The 23,520-nt window shown below is 41.0% G+C and overlaps 1 protein-coding gene across 1 annotated transcript in view; it reads left to right on the forward strand.

The window, feature by feature from the left end:
- Positions 1-23,520, forward strand: part of KIFAP3 (kinesin associated protein 3) — a 72,080-nt gene that overhangs the window by 20,227 nt on the left and 28,333 nt on the right. Inside the window, exons 11-17 of the mRNA XM_084527146.1 lie at positions 11,348-11,448; positions 16,246-16,354; positions 17,569-17,681; positions 18,629-18,794; positions 19,004-19,129; positions 19,503-19,601; positions 21,016-21,101. Of these exons, the coding sequence (XP_084383272.1) occupies positions 11,348-11,448; positions 16,246-16,354; positions 17,569-17,681; positions 18,629-18,794; positions 19,004-19,129; positions 19,503-19,601; positions 21,016-21,101 (800 nt within the window). The remainder of the gene's footprint in view (positions 1-11,347; positions 11,449-16,245; positions 16,355-17,568; positions 17,682-18,628; positions 18,795-19,003; positions 19,130-19,502; positions 19,602-21,015; positions 21,102-23,520) is intronic.

Genomic DNA, 23,520 nt, shown 5'->3' on the forward strand with positions numbered 1-23,520 from the left:
ATAGTACAGGTGGAATGTTGCTGATCTTAATACTAAGCTTATGACTTTAGGTGAGTGAAAGAAGAAAACAAATGTGAGGTGACTGAAAAACAGAAATGCTTATGGCAGGAACAAGGGCAGGAGTGGAGAGATGGCAGCAGTCTAAAGATGAGGAGGCTGAGTTCTTGCAAATTTGTAAATCCAATCAATGAAAAGGATTCCCTGAGCCTGTATTTCTACTGTGGAACTTACAATATGTGACTGCTTAATTAATTGAGTTCTTTTAGTTGTTTCTTTGCCTAATTTCAAGAGCAAATTAATACTTCTCAGTATAAAGTAACCTGGTCTTCTACATGAACTGTTTACATCTGAAAGCTTTCCAGAGCACAACTTGGATGCCTAAAGCATGACAGAACAGAACCAACCAACTCTAGTTTTCTAGAGACCCTTCCGAAGGATAGGGCACTTCTACTCTTCGAATTGGAATCGTTTAGGTTGGAGAAGACCCTTAAGATCATCAAAGCCAACCATCTACCTGGCACTACCAAGTCCACTGCTAAACCATGCCCAAACTTCTTTACCGAAAGGGTTGTTAGACATTGGAACGGGCTGCCCAGGTAGGTGGTGGAGTCACCATCCCTGGAGGTCTTTAAAAGACGTTTAGATGTAGAGCTTAGTGATACGGTTTAGCAGAGGACTTGTTAGTGTTAGGTCAGAGGTTGAACTCGATTATCTTGAGGTCTCTTCCAACCTAGAAATTCTGTGATTCTGTGATCGGTACTTCAGTTTTGACTGCTTTAGCCTTGTGAATTGGTCTGGTTTGGTTTCGTTGGTGGGGTTTTCTTTTTGTTAATGAGAGACTCTGACCCTTGGAGATATGGAGAAAAAACGGGTCGAGGCAGGGTTGCATGGGGCAGCCTTTCTCTCTGGCAAGCCAAACAGCCTGGGGGGGAGCCAGCCCCAGAAAAGGGGACCCTCAGCCCCCCCAACCCTCCTTCTTGCTCCACATGAGGGCATCTTCCGGGCCTCTCCCAAGGCAGGCGCCCTCGGCCTCGCACGGGCCGCTCCATCACAGAGCTTTGCCGAGGTCACAGTGGCCACCAGCGGGCTCGCCCTTGGCCCGGGCCCTATAAAAGGGGCCCCCCTGCCCCTGGCCCGCCACTTGCTCAGCGATTTGGTCTTCTGAAAGCCATTGGCTGAAGGAAGGCCAGAGATAGGAGCAAAGAGAGAGAGGCGAGCAGCAGCCCTTCTCAGTGTGAGGACAAGAAATTGTTCCTGGGACCACTGAGAAGGATGTCTGCCTCTGAGAGAAAGCGCCATGGGTCGAGGGCCAGCACCTCAAGCACAAGAACCAGCAGTGCCCAGGAGGTGTCTGGTGCCCGGCCCAGAGGCTACTCTGATAAATATCATTGGAGCCGAAGTGATGCGGGGAGCAGGCCGGCCCCTCGGACGGACAGCAGCAGCAGGCCTGGGCCTAGCCGGAGGTCCAGTGATGACGGAGAGCGTGGGTTGGAGGGCCACGGGAAGTGGAGCCGTGCCCAGCGGTCAGAATATGATGCAGGACCCAGCCGTGGCCGAGGGAGAGATGACAGCAGGAACTCCGTGAATGAAAATCAAGCGGAGAACAGAAAGGACCCGAGGCCCGGAACTGGGAGGCGTCCTGGTGCGGCACCGTGGCCAGAAAATATGCCCAATGGAAGGCAGCCTGTGTGGGCAGTCCCTGCCAGGGACTGGCTTGTCCTCCAGCCCGCGGAGCCCATGGAGGTGGGTGCACAAGATGAAGAGGAACCCATGGAAGTGGACCCGCCTCAGCCACAACAAAGATGGGACTCCGCCGGCAGCTCTCTGAAAAGTGTCCTGAAGGAACACCGGCAGCTGTGCAGAAGGGCTCGGCAAGCTCCCTATTCCACATCACCCAGGCTCCACTCCAGGCATTAGCCTGGAGCCATGTTGGCAATAAAGACCTTTGCCAATTGTCAGGGGTTGTGTGAGTGCTTCTTTCCCATCCAGCAGGCCTTGTGCGAGAGGTGGCAGCCCTTCTGCGCAGAGCCTCGAGGAAGAGCCCAAGAGAGGCCCCAGCTCCCTTGGGGCTGCTGCGCTGGGGTGACAGGAGGAGTCCCCAAGAACCACCGTGCGCCTTTAAAAGTTGTGAAAATAAACCGAGGGGTGAAAACAGTAGTGTGTGAGTGATTATAGCTGGCTAATTTCTTACATTAGGAGTGAGTTTCTCTATCTGAGTAATTGGTAATGACAGACGTGGAGAAGGCTGAGGTACTCAGCAACTTCTTTGCCTCTGTGTGCACAGGTAGATGGGCTTCCCCCATCTTTCATTTCCCCATTTAAGGAAAAAGTTGGACGTGGTGCTTAGGGACATGGATTAGTGGGTGACATTGGTGGTAGGGCGATGGTTGGACCAGATGATCTTGAAGGTTTTTTCCAACCTTATTTATTCTATGATTCTCTAGTTTCATTTCCAAGTTAGAGGTATTTTTTTTTCCTGTTCATTCCCAATTGAAAAGGACTTTCTTGCTCTGACTGTGAGCGTCCTAAAACCCCTCTCTTTTCCTGGAGTTGCCAGCAGGACAAGGGATTTACAGGATGGTGGCTCAGTTATCTGCGGAGCAAAAAAATTGAGATTTGGCTCTTCTTTTTGAAACTATAGCTATCTTTTCCTTCTGTGTGTCATGAAATCTGCCATATGGAACGTGCTTTGGGAGACTGATTTAAGTGTTGGTGAGTGACTTCGTTCAGATAAGATGATTTGAGTTGTAGGTATTTTTCACGCTTCAGGTTGATTGTCCAGGTCTTTTTGATTATTTTGGGCAATCTAGAAACAGAAGCATTGCTGTCACTGATAGCCATGATATTCTTTGGGCATTGGAAGTGATGCAACAAGCTGGACCTTTGAAAAAACAGGAAAGAAAGAAGAGTGCGTAGTGTTTTACCCTCAAAAAACAGAAGGCTTTGACGGCTACTGTGGCTGTCTTATTTTCAAATAAGCTCATAATATTAACAAATACCAGGAAATAAACTATGGTTGCTACAGAATGTATGGATTTACCTTAACTGATGCTATATCTTAGCACAAATAACATTTGCAAGAATAAGGCGGGGAACATGAAGGGTAGAGGTTAAGCAAGTATAAAGTAGCATCCTTCTCGTTGGCTGCCTGCCAGTTCATACCCACTGAAGATCTGGCCCAACTTGCCTCTAGTCTGTTTTCCATGTTACTGGGGAGCCAACTTTCCTCCCTTATTCTGGTTTACCTTTTACTTCACGTAGCGTTTCCTGCATTAGCTGGCGAAGTGTAATTGTAATTTGAGTCTTAAATTTGAGTCTTGATGTTTGAGCCTTCAATGGAGGCATGGAAAGAAGTGTTAAGAGCAGTGTAAACAGCTTTTCCCTAGCCCTGTGAAATTTGAAGGCATAATTTACCCTTTAAATTTTTATATTTGCTTAGGAGAAGCCTTTAGCTGTATGCATAGTGAAGCGTTTTCCCCCATGCTCTTGTTGGATCACTATGTCACTACAAGCTGATAGGTAGGTAAGATGACCTGAGCCTGGATTTCTACTGAGGAGCTTACAATATGTGACTGCTTAATTGAATTCTTTTAGTTGTTTCTTTGCCTAATTTCAAGAACAAATTAATACTTCTCAGTATAAGTAACCTAGTCTTCTACATGAACTGTTTACATCTGAAAGCTTTCCAGGGCACAACTTGGATGCCTAAAGCATGACAGAACAGAACCAACCAACTCTAGTTTCCTGGAGAACCTCCCTAAGGATAGGGCACTTGTACTCTTCAAATCAGAATCGTTTAGGTTGGAGAAGACCCTTAAGATCATCAAGGCCAACCATCTACCTGGCACTACCAAGTCCACTGCTAAATCATGCCTGCAAGCACCACATCCACACATTTCTTAAATACCCCCATGAATGGGGACTACCACTTCCTTGGGCAGCCTGTTCCAATGCCTAGCCCATGTTTCCATAAAGATGTTCTTTCTGATATCCATTTTAAACCTCAAGCAAGGTCAGTTTCAATAAAGGATATATCTAAATTTAGCAGCATGTAGTGCACTACTCAGTGGCTGTGCTTTTTCTTCTTATCTAAGCAGCAGTGCTGTGGGTGAGGAGCTTACTGTGTATTTTTCAGTCTGGCTGTTCTTTGTAGAGTTCAAAGAAATTGAGTCTAGTGCTCCAGATGTGCAGCTTCATTTTTGTCTGTAGCTGTAACATTAAATAACTCAACCAAAATTAGTCGTTTATTAGTTCATTGGCTTAGAAATTACCGTTATAGTTCCTTCTTTGTTTCCTAGAAAAAAAAAGTGTATCCATATTTCAGATGTGGCATGTGCTTAGCTCTTTGGGGAGGGATGGGGGAAGGGAGGACACAGAAATCTGGATTTTAAGGTAGGCTTATGGTAGGAAACCAGTTTCAAGCACAAAGGTGGCACAAGAAGGGTTATTAGTTGGTAACTAATATCATAGCATTATTTACATAGTCTAGTCTTTTTGAGTATGAGCAGACTTGCAGTTTCCTTCAGGTTCTCTTGATAAAACAAACTGATATATCCAATATGATTTATATTTACATATGTAAATCAAACCATTGTGTGTTTAAACCACACGTGGAGCAACTTAGCACAACTGTTTCAGAGTAGTCTGCAAGGCACTGTACCGGACAGAAAAATTGAGTTACCTTTTTATGACTTCCCCCCAAGATCCCTATTAATTATGATACATATGAATGAATGAACTCGTCACTTCAATGTAAATAAAGTTTTGACAGCAGTGTGAGACAGTATATGGATAAGATGCTCAGTTTGCTACATTTCCATCCGCCTACATGTATTATTTGCTTACTTTTGTAACAGCTTTGACTTAAGAGTATCAGAATTTGAAGCTGAAACCAAGAATCACTCTGCCATTTTAAGAGATAATTCTTTTGGCTTCTGGTTTTGATTTGGTGTAGTTAATGTTTTGCACGTGAGTTGGATAGGGCATATTTCATATCTGAAGTGGAGACATTGATGATTCCATTAGAAATGATGGCTACTTGAATTACTGATACTCTTACATTTGGATAATTTAATCCATAATTTATATTCTCATTGTTACTTTAGCATTTGAAAGCTGAATGCTGCTGCTGAAACTCAAATTGGCATTTCAGTTTTACAGCTTTAGGGTTTCTCTTTTGTTATTGCGGAGCGAACGGAGGATCTCTTCATTTCAAGCTCACAAACTCAACTATAATGTTAGGACCAGATCTTGTTATCAAGAAATCATTTTTTTTCTTTAGCTTCTGTTACTGGTACCATTCGATCTTTAACCTCAGTAAGAATGAAACCTAGGATTCAGGCGCTGGTCCGCAGAACTGGCACATGGCTTCTTATTAATGTTCAAAGGCTAAAAATCTGAAGCCATTTTGAACTCAGAACCCATCGTGTATTTATTTCCCTCTCTAATTTGCAGAAAACTAGTTGTGAAAACAGCCCGAGGGACCTGATATTTTTCCATCCCAGCTGCTCCAGCTGAACTACAGCTGCAAAAAAAATCTAAGTATTGTTTCTATAAACTGTTGAGTGTATTTTATAACACAATAATTCCCACAAAATCAGTAACTGCAGTTAATGACCGGTTTGTTAAGGCATTAACTGCACTCAGCTGGGAATGACCAATTTCTCTGGAATGGCTGTATAAGAACTAAGGATAATTCAGTAACACTTTCAAATAATTATTTGGTTAATTAATGGTAAATTCTTTTGGAAATCCTATCAAAGTACTTGTGACCCCCACATTTAATATCCAATGAGTTCATTATGATTCATGTTTTATTGCCATAAATACCAGAAGAATCCATAATGACTAGGCCATTATTTTCCAGGGCTGCCCTTACTGCTTTAGGCCATTTGGCTATTCCACCTTCAGTCATAAAATGCTTGATGCTCAAAACTACTAGCGCTTGTAGGCCACAACTTTCTGGCACCCCACCAAAACTTTGGTGATTTTTATGAACACGTTTGGCAAAGACCTTTTTTCTTCTCTTTCTCTTGCTTTTTCTGGTTGGGGGAATAATTGATGCCTACTGTACCAACCCATAAGGAAGCCTTTCTTGCAGTGTCTGCTTTTTCATGTGTGGCCTTCAGCCGTGGTCACAAATAGCAAAAAAAGGTATCACTTCTATGCTTCGGAAAGTTGTTCTTTGGCCAGGTAATAGGCAGGCTTTGAAATCTTTGCAGCCATGTTTCAGAGCAAGGACTTACCTGTGGCTTTATTCATCATTCAGATGAGTGTAAAACAAAACCAAAAGGTGATTTTGGTACCAACATGTCCAAGTATGTCCAAGTCATAGTCAGTAGCTGGCAGTTGGTGTTTTTGGGAATGAAGCCCCAGTGTCACAGGATGGCATTTGGATTATTGGTGGATTTCTTCAGTCTGTCACTTCCTACCTTTTTACACCATCTTTAGCCTGCAAGATGATGCTTAGTGTTCATAGCATTGTAGCTGTTGAATCTGTTCTCTTCCTAATTTTAGACAAAGTAGTAATGCATAGTTTCCAATCAACTTTCCAATAGGCTCTATGCTTTCTCATTGAGCACGATATTAGCACGATATTAACAATTTGCATTAAATCATTGTGACTGTGCTAAAGAACAAGCACCTCTTGATTTTCCTGGAGTGTTTTATTCTTTGGCTCGTGAGTAGCCACAGTTTTACATGAGAACTGATAGAAGTGGGAGGTTTCTTTTGTTGTTTTTGTTATTTTCCATCAAAGTGCTTCCACTGTTTTCTTTTAAGTTTAGTTCTATAGTCCTGTTATTTCAATGCTGTTGTGTTACTGAGAGGTCAAGGAATATCTAACGACTCCCACCAGAGGACCCTGCTCTCAGCTGAAGCTCCTAACCCCGCCCCGTGAATCAAGCATATGGTTTATAAGAGGGTGTACTGCAGGGCACAGAGATAAGACACCAGTAATCCACCTGGGAGTGCAGGTAGGGAAATCACTGGACGTGCACTCATGTTGTACTCCATAATACAAAGTGTGTGTGTGTGTAAAGGATGTGTTTAATCCTAACTCCATTTCATATTCCTTCTTCCTTTAGAGGAATGCTGGTGTCCTACCTTTATTCCTCACTTGCTATTTGTAAGGAGTTTTATCAAGTTTAAGTTGTGTCTTTTTCTCTTCGAAGAAGAGAGTGCTGGAGCCTGTTGATTAAACACATCCTTGGCTTTTCCCTGGTCAGGCAAAAATGTCCAGGCTCTGAATGTGATTTCTATTCCCCCCATACCACGTGCGTGTTGCAGAATTTTACCAAATGAGCAGTAGAAACTTTTGCAAGGTATGAACAGTCATAATGTTCAGTTTTGACTGCTTTAGCCTTGTGAATTGGTCTGGTTTGGTTTCATTGGTGGGGTTTTCTTTTTGTTAATGAGAGACTCTGACACTTGGAGATCTGGAGAAAAAACGGGTCGAGGCAGGGTTGCATGGGGCAGCCTTTCTCTCTGGCAAGCCAAATGGTCTGGGGGAGAGCCAGCCCCAGAAAAGGGGACCCTCAACTCCCCCAACCCTCGTCCTTCCTCCACATGAGGCCATTTTCCAGGCCTCTCCCAAGGCAGGCGCCCTCGGCCTCGCACGGGCCGCTCCATCACAGAGCTTTGCCGAGGTCACAGTGGCCACCAGCGGGCCCACCCTTACCCCAGGCCCTATAAAAGGGGCCCCCCTGCCCCTGGCCTGCCACTTGCTCAGCGATTTGGTCTTCTGAAAGCCATTGGCTGAAGGAAGGCCAGAGTTAAGAGCAAAGCGAGATAGAGAGGCGAGCAGCAGCCCTTCTCAGTGCGAGGACAAGAAATTGTTCCTGGGACCACTGAGAAGGATGTCTGCCTCTGAGAGAAAGCGCCATGGGTCGAGGGCCAGCACCTCAAGCACAAGAACCAGCAGTGCCCAGGAGGTGTCTGGTGCCCGGCCCAGAGGCTACTCTGATAAATATCATTGGAGCCGAAGTGATGCGGGGAGCAGGCCGGCCCCTCGGACGGACAGCAGCAGCAGGCCTGGGCCTAGCCGGAGGTCCAGTGATGACGGAGAGCGTGGGTTGGAGGGCCACGGGAAGCGGAGCCGTGCCCAGCGGTCAGAATATGATGCGGGACCCAGCCGTGGCCAAGGGAGAGATGACAGCAGGAACTCCGTGAATGAAAATCAAGCGGAGAACAGAAAGGACCCGAGGCCCGGAACTGGGAGGCGTCCTGGTGCGGCACCGTGGCCAGAAAATATGCCCAATGGAAGGCAGCCTGTGTGGGCAGTCCCTGCCAGGGACTGGCTTGTCCTCCAGCCCGCGGAGCCCATGGAGGTGGGTGCACAAGATGAAGAGGAACCCATGGAAGTGGACCCGCCTCAGCCACAACAAAGATGGGACTCCGCCGGCAGCTCTCTGAAAAGTGTCCTGAAGGAACACCGGCAGCTGTGCAGAAGGGCTCGGCAAGCTCCCTATTCCACATCACCCAGGCTCCACTCCAGGCATTAGCCTGGAGCCATGTTGGCAATAAAGACCTTTGCCAATTGTCAGGGGTTGTGTGAGTGCTTCTTTCCCATCCAGCAGGCCTTGTGCGAGAGGTGGCAGCCCTTCTGCGCAGAGCCTCGAGGAAGAGCCCAAGAGAGGCCCCAGCTCCCTTGGGGCTGCTGCGCTGGGGTGACAGGAGGAATCCCCAAGAACCACCATGCGCCTTTAAAAGTTGTGAAAATAAACCGAGGGGTGAAAACAGTAGTGTGTGAGTGATTATAGCTGGCTAATTTCTTACATTAGGAGTGAGTTTCTCTATCTGAGTAATTGGTAATGACAGACGTGGAGAAGGCTGAGGTACTCAGCAACTTCTTTGCCTCTGTGTGCACAGGTAGAAGGGCTTCCCCCATCTTTCATTTCCCTGACTCCATAGATGGAGGCTGGGGGAGCAGAGTCCCACCCAGTGTAAGCGAAGAGCAGGTTCGAGACCAGCTGCTGAATCCAAAGAGGTACAGGTCTACGGGACCTGATGAGCAGAATCCCAGGGTCCTGGGGTAACTGGCTGATGGAGTTGCCAAGCCTCCCTCCATCACAGCAGAAAAGTCCTGGTAGTGGGGTGATGTCACTGGGGAGTGGAAAAATGGGAACGTCATGCTCCTACTCTTCAAGAATTAAAGAACTGAACAAAGAGCACTGCTCTTCAACAAGTAAAACAATTAGGAGACGTTACTTCTCAGAAAGAGCAGTCAGCACTGGGACAGGTTGTCCAGGGAGGAGGTGGTGTCACTGCCCCTGGAGGTGTTCAAGGAAAGGTTGGACGTAAAAGGCTTTGACTGCTACTGTGGCTGTCTTATTTTCAAATAAGCTCGTAATATTAACAAATACCAGGAAATAAACTATGGTTGCTACAGAATGTAAGGATTTACCTTAACTGATGCTATATCTTAGCACAAATAACATTTGCAAGAATAAGGCGGGGAACATGAAGGGTAGAGGTTAAGCAAGTATAAAGTAGCATCCTTCTCGTTGGCTGCCTGCCAGTTCGTACCCACTGAAGATCTGGCCCAACTTGCCTCTAGTCTGTTTTCCATGTTACTGGGGAGCCAACTTTCCTCCCTTATTCTGGTTTACTTTTTTTTTCACATAGTGTTTCCTGCATTACCCAGTGAAGTGTAATTGTAATTTGAGTCTTAAATTTGAGTCTTGATGTTTGAGTCTTAAATGGAGGCATGGAAAGAAGTGTTAAGAGCAGTGTAAACAGCTTTTCCCTAGCCCTGTGAAATTTGAAGGCATAATTTACCCTTTAAATTTTTATATTTGCTTAGGAGAAGCCTTTAGCTGTATGTATAGTAAAGCGTTTTTCCCCCATGCTCTTGTTGGATCACTATGTCACTACAAGTTGATAGGTAGGTAAGATGACCAGTCACCAGAGAAGCACAAAAGACAGGGAACGCTTCATTTTGTTTGCTTAAAACAGAATTTATATGCTTTAGCATAGTCTTTGCTTTTATTTTAATAATAGCCTGATCAGCTTTCAAGTTCGTCATTATCCTTTACCTAGCTGATAAATTTCTGGAAGGTTGAGATAAAAGTTCTGTGTTTTTATTTTGTTACCTCTCACCCTCCTCACCCTCCCCTCGGTAGGTGATCTGCCAGTAAGATCCAAAAGGTCAGCTATGTTTTTTAGGAAAAGAATACTTCAGGAAAGAATACTTCACTGTTTTATAGCAACTGCCAGAAGGGTTTCATGGGTTTTTCTGGTAATTCAATTTTAAAAAGAGACACAAAATATGCGTTCTCAGGATAAAGGCAACTTATCCTTGCTGCTTAAAGGAAATTCCAGTTCCCAATGATGTATGCAGATGAAAGATTTAACTGGCTTGGGTTGGTTGCTCTTTGAGGTCTTGATGCTTTGCCAAAGCACGAGAGATGGTCCAACTGAAGTATAAGTGGGAGGTAAGATATTTCTGAGCTGTATGAAACCTGTGAATTAATTCTGAGTTGGTGACCTTATTACATGCTGGCCTAACTAATATAAACATCCAGTTGTATGTGTTATCCCATATATAGCCAGTATCCTGCTAATATGGGGCTAGAGGAGAGCTCAAGACAGTGCTCAGTCCAAATTTCAGCAGAGAGTCAGGACCAGGCATATCTATGTTTTTCTTAGCAAGCATTTATGCATTTGTCTAAGCTGTTTTTATAGTCTTCCTGTTAAATACTTCATAGCTTGCTCATGTAAGTTGCTTCGATTTGTTTTTTCCTTTAGAATCTTTGGTAAGCATTAACGTGCAAATAAAATATACTATTTTCTTTGAAATGTATGAAACACAAGGCACCCGCAGTTTAGGATAATAAAACAATCAGCGTGTGATTTACGTGAAAGGCACTGGTTTCCTTCTACGACACTTTTTAGAGCAGTAGTTCTTATTTATCTCTGTGACATTGATGCGTTCTTTGGTATTTCACTTTGAGACAAGCTTATCGTTTCAACAAGAATATCCACAACTAAACCAGCATTACATTAGGTATTTAATTTCCTAGCTGGGATGTGATGAAGGCTTTCTCTGGATGGTCCATCGTTAATAAGTGTTCCTTTCAGAAAATAGATTCCTTGCAAAGTGGTATGAAGGAAATATTTTGAGGTGCTGGGAAGAGAGGGAGTAGTTGGCATTACCTTTGTTCCCTCTTTGCACAAAGACATTGTTCGCTTGGATATGCCAGACAAAACCCTTTCATAAATGTTGCATTTGTTTTAAATTTTCCCTTCCTTAATTAGGATTTTTGTGCTTTTCATTCCTCCCCTTAAATATTTATAGTACTTAAAGTGCAAATCTTGTTAATGTTTGTTTGTTTGTTTTTCCTTCTAGCAAATGAAAACTACAAACAAGTAGCCATGTGCATTCTGTATCACATAAGCATGGACGATCGCTTCAAATCGATGTTTGCCTACACAGACTGTATCCCGCAGGTATGTGCTTTATGGCTGACGAGGTCCCAATCACAGAATCACAGAATTTCTAGGTTGGAAGAGACCTCAAGATCGTCGGGTCCAATCTCTGACCTAACACTAACAAGTCCTCCACTAAACCATATTGCTGAATTCAACATCTAAATGTCTTTTAAAGACCTCCAGGGATGGTGACTCCGCCGCTTCCCTGGGCAGCCCATTCCAATGCCTAACAAACCTTTCAGTAAAGAAGTTCTTCCTAATATCCAACCTAAAACACCCCTGGTGCAACTTCAGCTCATTCCACCTCGTTCTGTCGCTAGGCACATGGGAGAACAGACCAACCCCCTCCTCGCTACAGCCTCCTTTAATGTACTTATAAAGAGCAATAAGGTCGCCCCTGAGCCTCCTTTTCTCCAGGCTGAACAAACCCAGCTCCCTCAGCATCTCCTTGTAGGACTTGGAGGTGTCAAGATGCATCTTGCTGTGTGCACATCTTTTCCCCACTTATAGCAGAGCTCGCACTGACACCCACAGGTGAGAATGGGAACAGGCATGATGCTGCTGAGTCAGTAGTGAGCCACCTACTCTTCAGGCAGTCTGACTGTTCTTGCTGTGTTTTGTTGTTCCCTAGAAAAAGGTCGGGTGACAGATATTTTTATCAGTACTGCTGAGCCTTGAGATACATCGAATTGGTGAAAAATTCAGGGGACCCTATAAATTTCTGTGGATGATGGGGAATACTTGAAAGAGATGAAAACTTGTGCATAGTAGATCCTTAGGGAACCTCATGGAAAGTATTTCCTTTGCTGTTTTAGAAGCTATTCTTTTCTGATCCCATTGGGTATCAAAATTTCAGTGTCTCCTGTGTTACAGGATATGAACTGGAAACCAGCCAAGCAGTGTTGCATTGCTGCATGACAATTCCTTTTCCAACTGCAGGCGTGTACAACAGTTGGAGACATGAGGGCTATAGAGGGCTCTTCACAGATCCTTCAGGCTACACTTTTTCATAACTTTTTATCTCCAGCCATAGTCTCTGACCCATGCACAGACACTGTTTCATGCTTTTAGGGAGGTATTTTATGTGTACTTCCTTGATTTTGGGCTGTAGCATGTTTTTTAACAAACAGTGAATACTCTCTAACCAATCTCTCTCGGTCCTGATGAGGCTTGGCGTTGAGAAAGCCTGCGTTGCGTAAATGTAGAAAGCTCTCTGGTAGCTCTTTCAGAATTGCACCATTGTATTTTCTTCCCTGCCAAACATGTTTTTAACATCAAATACATCTAGAATGGGAAGTTGCCATGGAAAAAATTCAGAATGTTTCTGGTCATTATTTCATGACAAAAATTGTGATGTTTTTCCAAATACAGGAGGGTTTTGGAGAAAAGAGAAGGGAGAACTGGTGGGAATAATTAGTGTGTGTTACCAAATGTTCTTGCAAACATCCTACTGGCTACTTTTTCTGTCACAGAAGTAACTTTGTTAAGATATTTGCATTATACAAGGGACCTGCTTTGTTCTCAACAGTCACCTGCCAAACAAATTCACTGTGTTTCAGGGCTCAGTTATGATTTGCTTTTAGGGAATCTTGGCTAGCATCTTAGGTCCCCAGTGTCAAACATAAGGAGATGTGGATCTTCAGTGAAATCATACAGTGAGCTTTAGTAAACATCATTGTTGTGATGGGCAGTGGCTGCTCAAAGTACTGTTTGGAGGGCTTTATCCAGAGCCTGCTGGAACAGGAAACAATTCCACTGCCTTAATTGGACTTTGGATAAAAATGCAAAATTTGAAAAATACCTATGGCTATTGATTCTTTAGTGGCTGATGTAATATACAGATGATATCTGCAGGCTGTTCAAAAAGGACAAGCTGGACAACTGGAGATTTTATTTAAAAGTTAGGACAATTGTTAAGGAAAACAGAGGCAGCAAAAACCATGGAAGTAGATATTGCATCAAGAGAAGAAAATGACCTTTTTCAGGGACTCCCTGCTATCTGATTCTATCCCAGAAAACTGAATTCTCTCTTTAATAATAGTGCATACCCTTCAGTGGCTTTGTCTCCTTGAGGAAAGGTGTACATCTAAACTGGCAAATGCTCGATAATGGATTTTTAGCTGTTGTAGAAAATCCATCCCCTGTTGTCTTTTGAACATGTGAGGTGCTTGAGGAGGGCTTTCTCATGCTGTCCCAGGTAAACATCCTTGTGGCTTGAAGGAGTTAGTGGGTGCTATTCTAGTAACAGTTAAAAGTGAGTATTAACAGTTCATTCTTGTTTAGACCTCAGCAATGCGTGTTTTGTTTAAATAGGTGCAAATGCCATCCAGATGCTTATAAAAGCATTTATTGGTAATAACCTGGCCAATCAAAGGGCATGGTTAGGCAGTGATGTCATGGTGATATTTAATATTTTACCGCAGAGCAGTGTGCAAGGTTCTCTGCAGCTACCCACATGTTTTCCACCACAGTTGTCCTGTTTGGCCCCTCTTTGATCTATAAGCTTCTTTTCAGCTTAATGCTGGTAAACGTCCTCTCTTGACAGCACCCTTTGCTCCTGTCCGCCATTATCTGCTGAAGTTCAGAAACCAGAGCATCACTTCAAACAGCAGAGTTAGGGAGTAGCCGGTCAGAAGAGATTCCTGAGGCATGCAGTTCTGGCATAATCATTCAAAGATGTTTGAGCTGGGCTCGGGGAGGGGGTTGGACAGAGGTGTATGTGAGCAGAGAGCTGTGGGGGTTGGCCTCTGGTCACTGGTAAATAAGTGAAGGCAGGTGCCAGAGAGTCTAGACACAGTGATTTCAGTCCTGGTCTGTGGTATCTGATACTCAATATGGGACTTGTCTGATTGAACACTACTGCCTCTTCATTGCACATGCTGCAGTCTTTTTACTGCCTTCCTGTTAAATCAGTAAAAGATGACAATGGACATAGTAAAAGCAGAACAAATTTAATTTTAATATTTCCTATTTGGCAGCAATTACTCTTCCTTTTGAAGTGGCACAAGAAGCAATCAAATTAAATGAAGACATAATGGGAAACATGGAGCTCGTACGAAACTATTATTTTAAAATTTGAACAGCTTTAATTGAAACTGGATATATTTTTCCTTTTTATAGAGAAGTAGCTCAGTAATTAACAGTGTAATCCCTTGTTAAACATCTAATTTCCACAGATTTTGTATTGTGTAAGTAATGAGAATGTTTCCCTTCAAATTGTTTGAAGGGCTTTAAAAATCTATTTTTAAAGGTTTTGTAACAGAAGAGTTGCAGGGGGTGATTTTTGAATGCTCATGTTCTACTTGTTAAGTGGCAACTTTCTTCTCTGGTTAATTCAGTCTTACGTGATTGTCAGGCTTACGGATTTAATAAACTACAGGTTTTATAAGTTCTTAAAACAGCGTAAGGAAATCTGATTCTACCTTCTTAAGAAAGGAAAGAAATCAGCGATGGCTTTTAAATCAGTATGTGAAAGTTTCAGGGAAAAAAAGATTAATAACTGTTGTAACCTAAAAACGTATGGCTTTATTTGGGCTCTGTTTGGAATTGACAGCTTGCTATCTCGTGATATGTAAACATACTGAATTGCTGCACAAAAATACTTCAGAGTGAAATTCCTGCAATCCTATTGTTCCTGTTTTTAATTTTTTCCCTAAATAGGTTGTTTACCCACTTTCTCTAGTGCTTAATGCATTACAAACCGTCTTGCCACCAGGGGGCAAGCACACAAATACATAATGATTAGTTGCATTTTTCTTCCTGCACCCCTATTTGAGAAAAGCTGAGCTAAATATATTTTATTTTGTCTCACTTATCTTTAGGTTCAGTTGTTTCTACTTCTAGTAATCTCAGTCTTGTCATCACACTGCAGTGCCTTGTAAACTTGACGTGTCTTATGAACTGAACAGGTTTTAGGAGCAAGCAGGGTGATATCCTACAGCCCCTCAGTAGGGAAGCAGTGCAACTTGCCTGCTCTGCGGTTGGAAACAAAGGAATGAAACGGATGTAGAGTCATGTTCATATATTCAATATGCCATTTCACAAAACGTTCCTATTGAACAAAACAATTCTAGATAGCCTGAGATGTAATGGACAATACAGGCTCCAGGTGTATAAAACGATGACAATCTATAGGTTATTTGCTGAGGAATCATCTGGGAATTCGCAGTCAGAACAGTATTATAGGCAATTGTCTATTTACGTTAACCTAGGTCGTTTCTTCCTGTTACCAAAAAAACCCACAGGATTACTGCTGAGAAGTCTTCGATATATGGCCATGTTCTGCTATAGGAATTAAGGGTGCAGAGGTACAGCATATTGTTACAGATGCAACACATTTTCACTATAAACAGAGTAAGCTGAAAGCAAAATAAAAGTAGAATTATTTTGCAATTAAGTATCTGTTTAGAGTCATAATTTTATTAAACAACTAGGTATTATTCTGAATTTATATGGAACTAACTTGTTTCTGTATAAAGTCTACCTAACCTTTGAAAACAAATTTATCCATTCGCAAGTTTAAATAACACTAAAAAAAAAAAAAGACAAAAAAAAAAACCTCAGTGGCAGCAATAAAATGTAACTAACCCAAGTTATTTTAAGGTGATGAGTGACTGCCATTTTTGGCACTCTGTACGTGCATTGTTATCCCCAAATAATGGAACCATACGTCTTGTGCCCTTGACTTTTATAACTTCACTGTGCCTGTAGAAATGCTGAATATTTAAAAATAAATACTGGACTTGACATCATAATACTGTTCTTCTAAAGCTTTGGAAAGATTAATGGCTTAAATGTGCTTGTGTTTCTTGGCAGTTAATGAAGATGCTCTTTGAGTGTCCTGATGAGCGAGTTGACCTGGAACTTATTTCTTTCTGTATTAATCTTGCTGCTAACAAAAGAAATGTGCAACTTATCTGTGAAGGTAAACGTATTCAGATTTTAGTGTTTGTTTTTTTTTGTGTGTGTGTATATATATATGTATAAAACAAATACATAGCTGTTTATAAACTTATATATATTTTCTAAAAAATAAAACTGTTTTGGGTAAGATTGCAAACAAATGACTATATCCTCCCCAGAATTGGTCTTGGTGGCAGGAGTGAAACCAAGTAGTGACGTATGCCCATGTCTCTCATATATGCATGAAGTTCTATAAAATATACTGATGACATTACTCTAGGAAAACATGGATGTATGAAGAGATCAAGGTTTCGTTCATCCTGATGCTTAAAATCCACCTCCAGCTAATTGATGTTTAATCTGCCACTACCATCTTTCCATTATTTTTTTAATTGAGCTTCTCTGACATTCTGGTATTTTGTTATGTGGCATAGATAGATGTCTGCATTTTGTTCAGTAGCTCTCTGTCTTGCTCATTAAGTTTCATTATTTTCATCCTAGCAGCTTTTAGTGGCACATTATTATTTAGTAGCTCTTAATTTAATTTGTACTCAAAATTTTCACTGTGGACTACTGTAAATAATTTATTAGACTTTAAAAGGGAAAATTGAATCAATGGATTTTGATGCGAGTAATCCAATTTCAGATTTCTCTATGTAGCTCTGTAGAAGGGGTAGATCCAATTTTATATTAAAGGAAAAAACCATCAAGTTGTAGCAGTTACTAGATGAGCGAGGTGATCTTCTGGAAACATAACTATAACAGTGCAACTTGCCCTGTGCAATCACGTACTGCAGATCTGCATGTCTGTATGTGCATTCTCACACACAGTTCGATGTGACTGGTAAATGATCTTGTAAAACCACAATTATGCATTTATTCTAGGGTGGAGGGAGAAGTCTCTGAACTAGTACCAATGGTTGTGCTGCATCTCCACTGACAATAGGACAATGGTTCAGATCTAGAACCTTGATCTTAATAAATAACTAGAAATACCTGAAGCATTCATCTAATTTTTTTAGCAGTGTGCCACCAGTACGTGTAGTTGTTTTACAGAGGCTATAGAATTTATACAGAGTAGTTCCTTCTTTTCTTAAACTTGGAAGAAGCAGTAGTTCTTGTGTAGATTTTTCACTTTTTTCTATTTAAACTTTTGGGTTTTTGCTCTTCTGTTTTGATAGGCAAGTACATTTCTCATTTTTATTTGGAGGACTTCCTAAGTGTTTTTCTTTTCAGGAAATGGTTTGAAAATGCTAATGAAACGGGCTTTGAAATTTAAGGACCCATTGTTAATGAAGATGATCAGGAATATTTCACAACATGATGGGCCAACTAAAAACCTGTTTATTGTAAGTATTACCTGTTCCCTAACATGATCTCTGATTCTTCCTACTGGAAAAGTCAGGCTTTGGAGAGCTGCTGTATTATGGCTTTGCAGATGCCCAGTTTGATTTTTCTTGGCTGTTATGGGCTGATTAGTATTTATGTTTTGTTTTAGGAGGGTATCTCAGTTGATAGATCAGGATTTGGTTTTCTTACTACAGGGAAAACGCATCCTAAGCTCCATCCAATAAAACCCTGTTCCAAAAGGAACAAAAAGCAAAACAACTGCTGGGGTACATGTCGTAACATTTAATGGTTGTTCTAAATAATTGCTTTTAGAGTTAGAAGGCAAAATAAGGGGCTTCTCACTGGGCCAAGTGGTCTGTATGAGTGGATATTCTAACAATTTTGAGTTCTTATTATTCAGTTAATCATGTAAAGCTGCCTTTTCAAAAAAAAAAAAGGGGGGGGGCGTCATTGTTATTGTGGAAATTAAGTGTACTGTTAAAATAAGAACTCAATATCAAATTGTCTTAAAGCTGTATGGAATTAATAAGTGAAATTTATGACTCTTCTCTGTTTGAAAACCTTGTAGTCATTTCTTTAAAATCTTTAGGGAAGATGGCATTGTTGTTGTCACTAAGAAAGCATGGTGTTCACATTCTTCATTCCTTTATTTTCTAATAGTTTTTTCAAACTTTGTTAGTGTGTGCAGTAGAGTAGCTTCTTTTGGAACACCTGAATACCTGATTCACATCTCCTGAAAGTGAAAGGACTGAGAGGAAGAATGCTGACATGCTTGGATTGTGTTTTTCAACTGAAAGTGAATCTGCTTTATTAGCCCTTGTTTCAAGAGAAGAGTCTCCTTTAGCTTTATTTGGAGAACTAGTTTTGATTTGACCAAGTGGTGGGTCCTTCAGAACCCCAGATAGTTTGCCTGTAATATGTTATCTGTCTGCTGTGTTTTCATTAGGATTATGTTGGTGACTTAGCAGCTCAAATATCGAATGATGAAGAGGAAGAATTTGTGATTGAATGCCTGGGAACACTTGCAAATTTGACCTTACCAGATCTGGATTGGGAACTTGTGCTGAAAGAATACAAACTCGTTCCATACCTCAAGGATAAACTGAAACCAGGTCTGTACAAAGGTTGATTAGTCTTTCGAAGCAGTCTCTCAAAGAGTACTTACAGAGTGCTCTTTCAGAGTAGAGCACATTCACCTCTAACTTGTGGTTGTTTGGGGAAGCATAACACTGAAAAATAGCATTATGTATAGAAACAAAATACAACTGCCAGAAGACTACAGGCTTCGAAGAGGTAACGCTTTCTGCCTTTTGTCTTCCAGGTTCTGCAGAGGATGACCTCGTTTTGGAAGTGGTGATAATGATTGGAACGGTTTCTATGGATGATTCTTGTGCTGCTCTACTGGCCAAGTCTGGAATCATTCCTGCGCTCATTGAGCTTCTAAATGGTATTTTGTCTTGTCCTTCACAGATGTTTTGTTGCCGTAGCTGTGCTGTAACCAAATGCTCCATTCATTTTCTCTTGTAAGACAGGGCTAAGTGTTTTGTATATAAAAGGAGGCGCAATTGCTCCATTATTGTTAAAGAGATGTTTACCTAGAGGTTTTGGATTTGTTTTTTTAATACCTCCACAGCTCTAGCTGCAATCTGTAACCTTTCTATTTGACTGGAACAGGGAAAGAGGCACGCAGTTTGTACTGTCAGGTGATGAAGTCTCATGCATACCACTGAACTGTCTAGCTGGGCTTTCTCTAAGCATCAAGAACTTCTAGTTGTGAGATCTTAATTTGTGGTTTGTTTTTTTTTTTTTCCCCCTTACAGCTCAGCAGGAAGATGATGAGTTTGTCTGCCAGATCATCTATGTCTTTTATCAGATGGTCTTCCACCAAGCCACCAGAGATGTCATTATCAAGGAAACACGTATCTTTTTAATGGCCACACATCTAGAATCACAGCAGCTAACTTACTGATGTTTGGCCCGTAAACCTCTTGTCTCAGAGGTCTTGGTAAATGGTTTATTTCAGCTGAAGGAAAAATCCACACAGCCTGGGCATGTGGAAGGACTGCAGGATGGATAGTACAGATTAAAATTTGTTTTGCTTTGAAATAGGGCAGGGGTATAATTGGACTGGATCCTTCACTTCCTATCCAACCTTAATTATGCTGTGACTTGTTTTGCCAATCATAGTCCATAGAAAAAGTAACTTAAAACATAGATAAACTTCTTTCTCTGCACTCTTATATGTATATATTGCATAGTTTGAAGTACGTTAAAGTACTTCAGTAGCATTCTTTTTTGCATCACTCTGGATACCGTAAATAATAAGAAGAACTGTACCGTTCTTCAAATTTTATGCTTAGCATAAGTCTCCTAGCTTCTTCCTGTACCTAGACTTTGATTTCTGTTCCTCTTTCCTCTTTCTCCTTTTTTCACTTGACTTGTGACTAAATCTGTTCTTTGGTTTCCTCATGTTGTGGATCTGTTCAACTTTTGATATGGTACTTGTAACTCCTATTCAGTCATTACTACTTATTCTTTTAATCACTTTTGATGTTGAGCTTACTCAAATGATCCAAAAGTTGTGGAAGGAGGCATCGTTTGTCTCTGTGGTTCTTACATGAATATTAAGTTTTATTGAAACATGAAGAGTAGGTTGATTGGGACCCTTGTAAGGATAGCAGATTCATGATTACTTTGCTAACAACACAAGGACTATCTATTAATGTCTTTTCTTCTGTTGGGCTCTGTGGAATATCTGAAAAGCTCATTGGGGTGTTCTTTGTCCCTGTTTGGACTCCCGAGTGCCTGGTTTTTAAAGAAGAAAATGTTGTTTATATCTGTAATAGTAAAGCATCAGCATTCAAGTAACACTTTTCTCATTCAGTTTGAACAAGTCTGTTAATAATTTTATCATTTGCACCTGACTTTTTTTTTTTTTGAGACAAGTACACTGGAATGTTTTTTGGGAGAGGGGAACACCCTAAAGATTACGAAAGTAACATTCTCAAAAGATTAAACTATTCCACAGAAATGGACTAACATATGTTAGTCAAAAAGGCACAGGTGCATGGATTTCCCCTAGCAGATCAGAATGTATTTACTTTATAAGGGACAAGTAATTTTCCTTCACAGCTTTTGAAGGATATTTGGATATCTTAAAATGTGATTTAAAAAAAAACACCACCACCAACAACAAACAACAAACTGGTGGTGGGAAGCCTGCTGAACTTCAAATGTGATAGAAAATTCCTCACCACAGTTTGTTATGAAATTTGAAGTTGGAGGAAGGCTGTGCAAAAGACCTAGCCTTTATCCTTAACAGTTTCTTTCCAGAAGCTCCGGCATATCTAATAGACCTGATGCATGATAAAAATGCTGAGATACGCAAAGTTTGTGACAACACGCTGGATATTATAGCGGTAGGTCTGATTTTTCTCATCTGCCCTTCAAGAACCTCTTTACACGACATAATTCTGAAATAATAACTGTATACCAATACTTTGCACTTGCAAAGTAAAAATACTTCTCATGTGCAGCTTCCTAATCACATAGGAAAAAACGAATTTTCACAGGTCAATAACAATCATCATTCTAGGCTGTGTACCAAACTTCTAAGAAGTGCATGTATACTTTGGAAAGTCATACTTAACTATATGAAAAAATAATTATGAAAAATCATGCTTAAGTGTATGAAGTACACTTAGAGTTAACTATTCACTACAAACACTTCTAAAGAATGCTTTTTTACTTAAAGAAAATTAAAATTAATCACAGTGCAGAAGTATGCCAACCTTTCATTGTCTTAGTTTTCCAAACAAATGGCTCTTGTTACCCAGCAGCTTTTATTCAGTTTTTCTACAGTGATCGGTGCCAGTATTTTCTTTTTTTCAAAAAGAAAATGTGGGGGGTGATCCTAAAGCTGGCTTTTCTGCTGGGGGAGCAGGCAGTATAACATTGAAGTTTTTAATACTGTCTTCAACTATTGGATAGATCTCCTTTTAGCTATGTGACTTAGTTTGTCTAACTATCCATTGATCAGAATAAACTTTCAGGACAGTTGTTTTGTACTGAATTTACCTTGAGGGAAAAAGGAATATTGAATTTTGAAACACTGTTGCTTTATTAGCTTTTATACCACATATAGTCTACTTCTAGGGATCCTTGACTCTAGAAGCTTTAATATTTCCTGTGGTGTTTTCCACTAAAGTAAAAACGTTGTGATGCAGATTCCATGTAAAAGTTGTGTTTCACTGCTAAAATTCCTCCTAGCCTGTTTAATTGGTTGACTTATTGACAAAAATAATGCATCTTTTAGAATTGTTTTAGGACTATGTGGACTGTACATCATTTGGATGTAGAGTAGCCCTCATTAAATTTAATGTTATAGACAAAGAGTTTAACTGTGAGTCAAGAATAATAATAAAATATTTGACTACTGTAATGCTTTTGCTATCGGCCACCTAGTTTCTTCTTCAGTGGGATCATGCATACTGCAGCTTGTTCTCTGAAAGGTTTTATATAAGAGCTAAATTCTGGTCTGCATGGTACTATAATCTTTTGTATTTTTCTGTTCATTAGTAATATCTCTTAATTTAATATTCTTCTAAAGCAAAAAGCAAAATGACATTTTCTGTGGGGGAATTCTTGTTACCATCTCTGCTTTGCTTCACAGAGGTATGGAAAAACAATCATGACCCGCTAGTGAGTGGCAGAGCTGCCACTGGAGTTCATTAAGATCACAATTTCAACTAAGATGAATTTGCACTTAATACTTATTTCTGATGGGTTTTATGTTCAGATTATCAAGATCAATCACTTCCAGAGACATCTCCAGTTGAAATAGAAAGTCTTTATCCACTGGGTGAGGCTGGACACTGGCAAGTGTTTCCAACACATCTTATTTTCCCTTGGAGCCAGTGCAGTTTCTAGGTGTCTGAGGGGCTGTTAAGTTCATAAGGGGAAACTTTGCAATCTGGCACTTAATTTTTCAGTAGATTCTAGTTAGTAGAGTTATCCCATTATGCTAGGAGTTAGTAGAGTCTATCATGTTAGTAGTTATGTTACTAGATCCTATTATGTTAGTAGTGTTATTGAGCGACGTTTATTTTATAGAATCCAGAAGAATAAGTACATTGCTTCACATTCAACATTAACTTCTGAGTAAAATATACTTGGCTTCTTTGTCCTTCCTTCCTGAGAAGGGGTAATCTTTCTGCTGCATGTTTTTAAAAAAAAAAAAAAAAAAAAAGTGCTGTGACAGTAGATGGAGAGGAGATCTTTGAACTTGTGAAAAGCACTGGACAGGGCTTCCAGGGCCTTGAGAAAAGAATAAGGTGAGGAAATGATTTGGTACTGCTGATATTGGGAGTAAGGGAAATGCCATCAGGCACATACTGGGAGTATTTCATACAGTGGTAAACTATACTGGAGCAGTGCCACACAGAATTATGTTCTTTGGCATGTTAGAGGTACTTTTCTGTGAAGGTCTTTGCAGCTTTATCATCTAGCTGTTGGATTAGAAGTTGCATAAACCATAATTAACACCATGCCTGTGCGGTGAACAGAAAGTACAACACACCCTCCTCTCTGGAAGACAGAAAACAGTCAAGTAGTGATTCTCTCTTAGTATGTTACAGGCTGGTTTTACACCATCTTCCAGTACAAAAAAAAATCACAGGCAATGAAGGCAACATATCCCAGATGGTGATTGGAGAATATATGAAACAGTAAATTATCAAAACCTGAAGATTTTGATAGGTGTTCTACCATTTAGCTCAGGCGGTAGGGTAAAGTAGCCTGTAAACACTGACGCTCGATTGTGTGGCAGTTTTATGTTGC

The sequence above is a fragment of the Aythya ferina genome (genome assembly GCF_964211825.1).
Source record: "Aythya ferina genome assembly, chromosome: 8".
Lineage (NCBI taxonomy): Eukaryota > Metazoa > Chordata > Aves > Anseriformes > Anatidae > Aythya > Aythya ferina.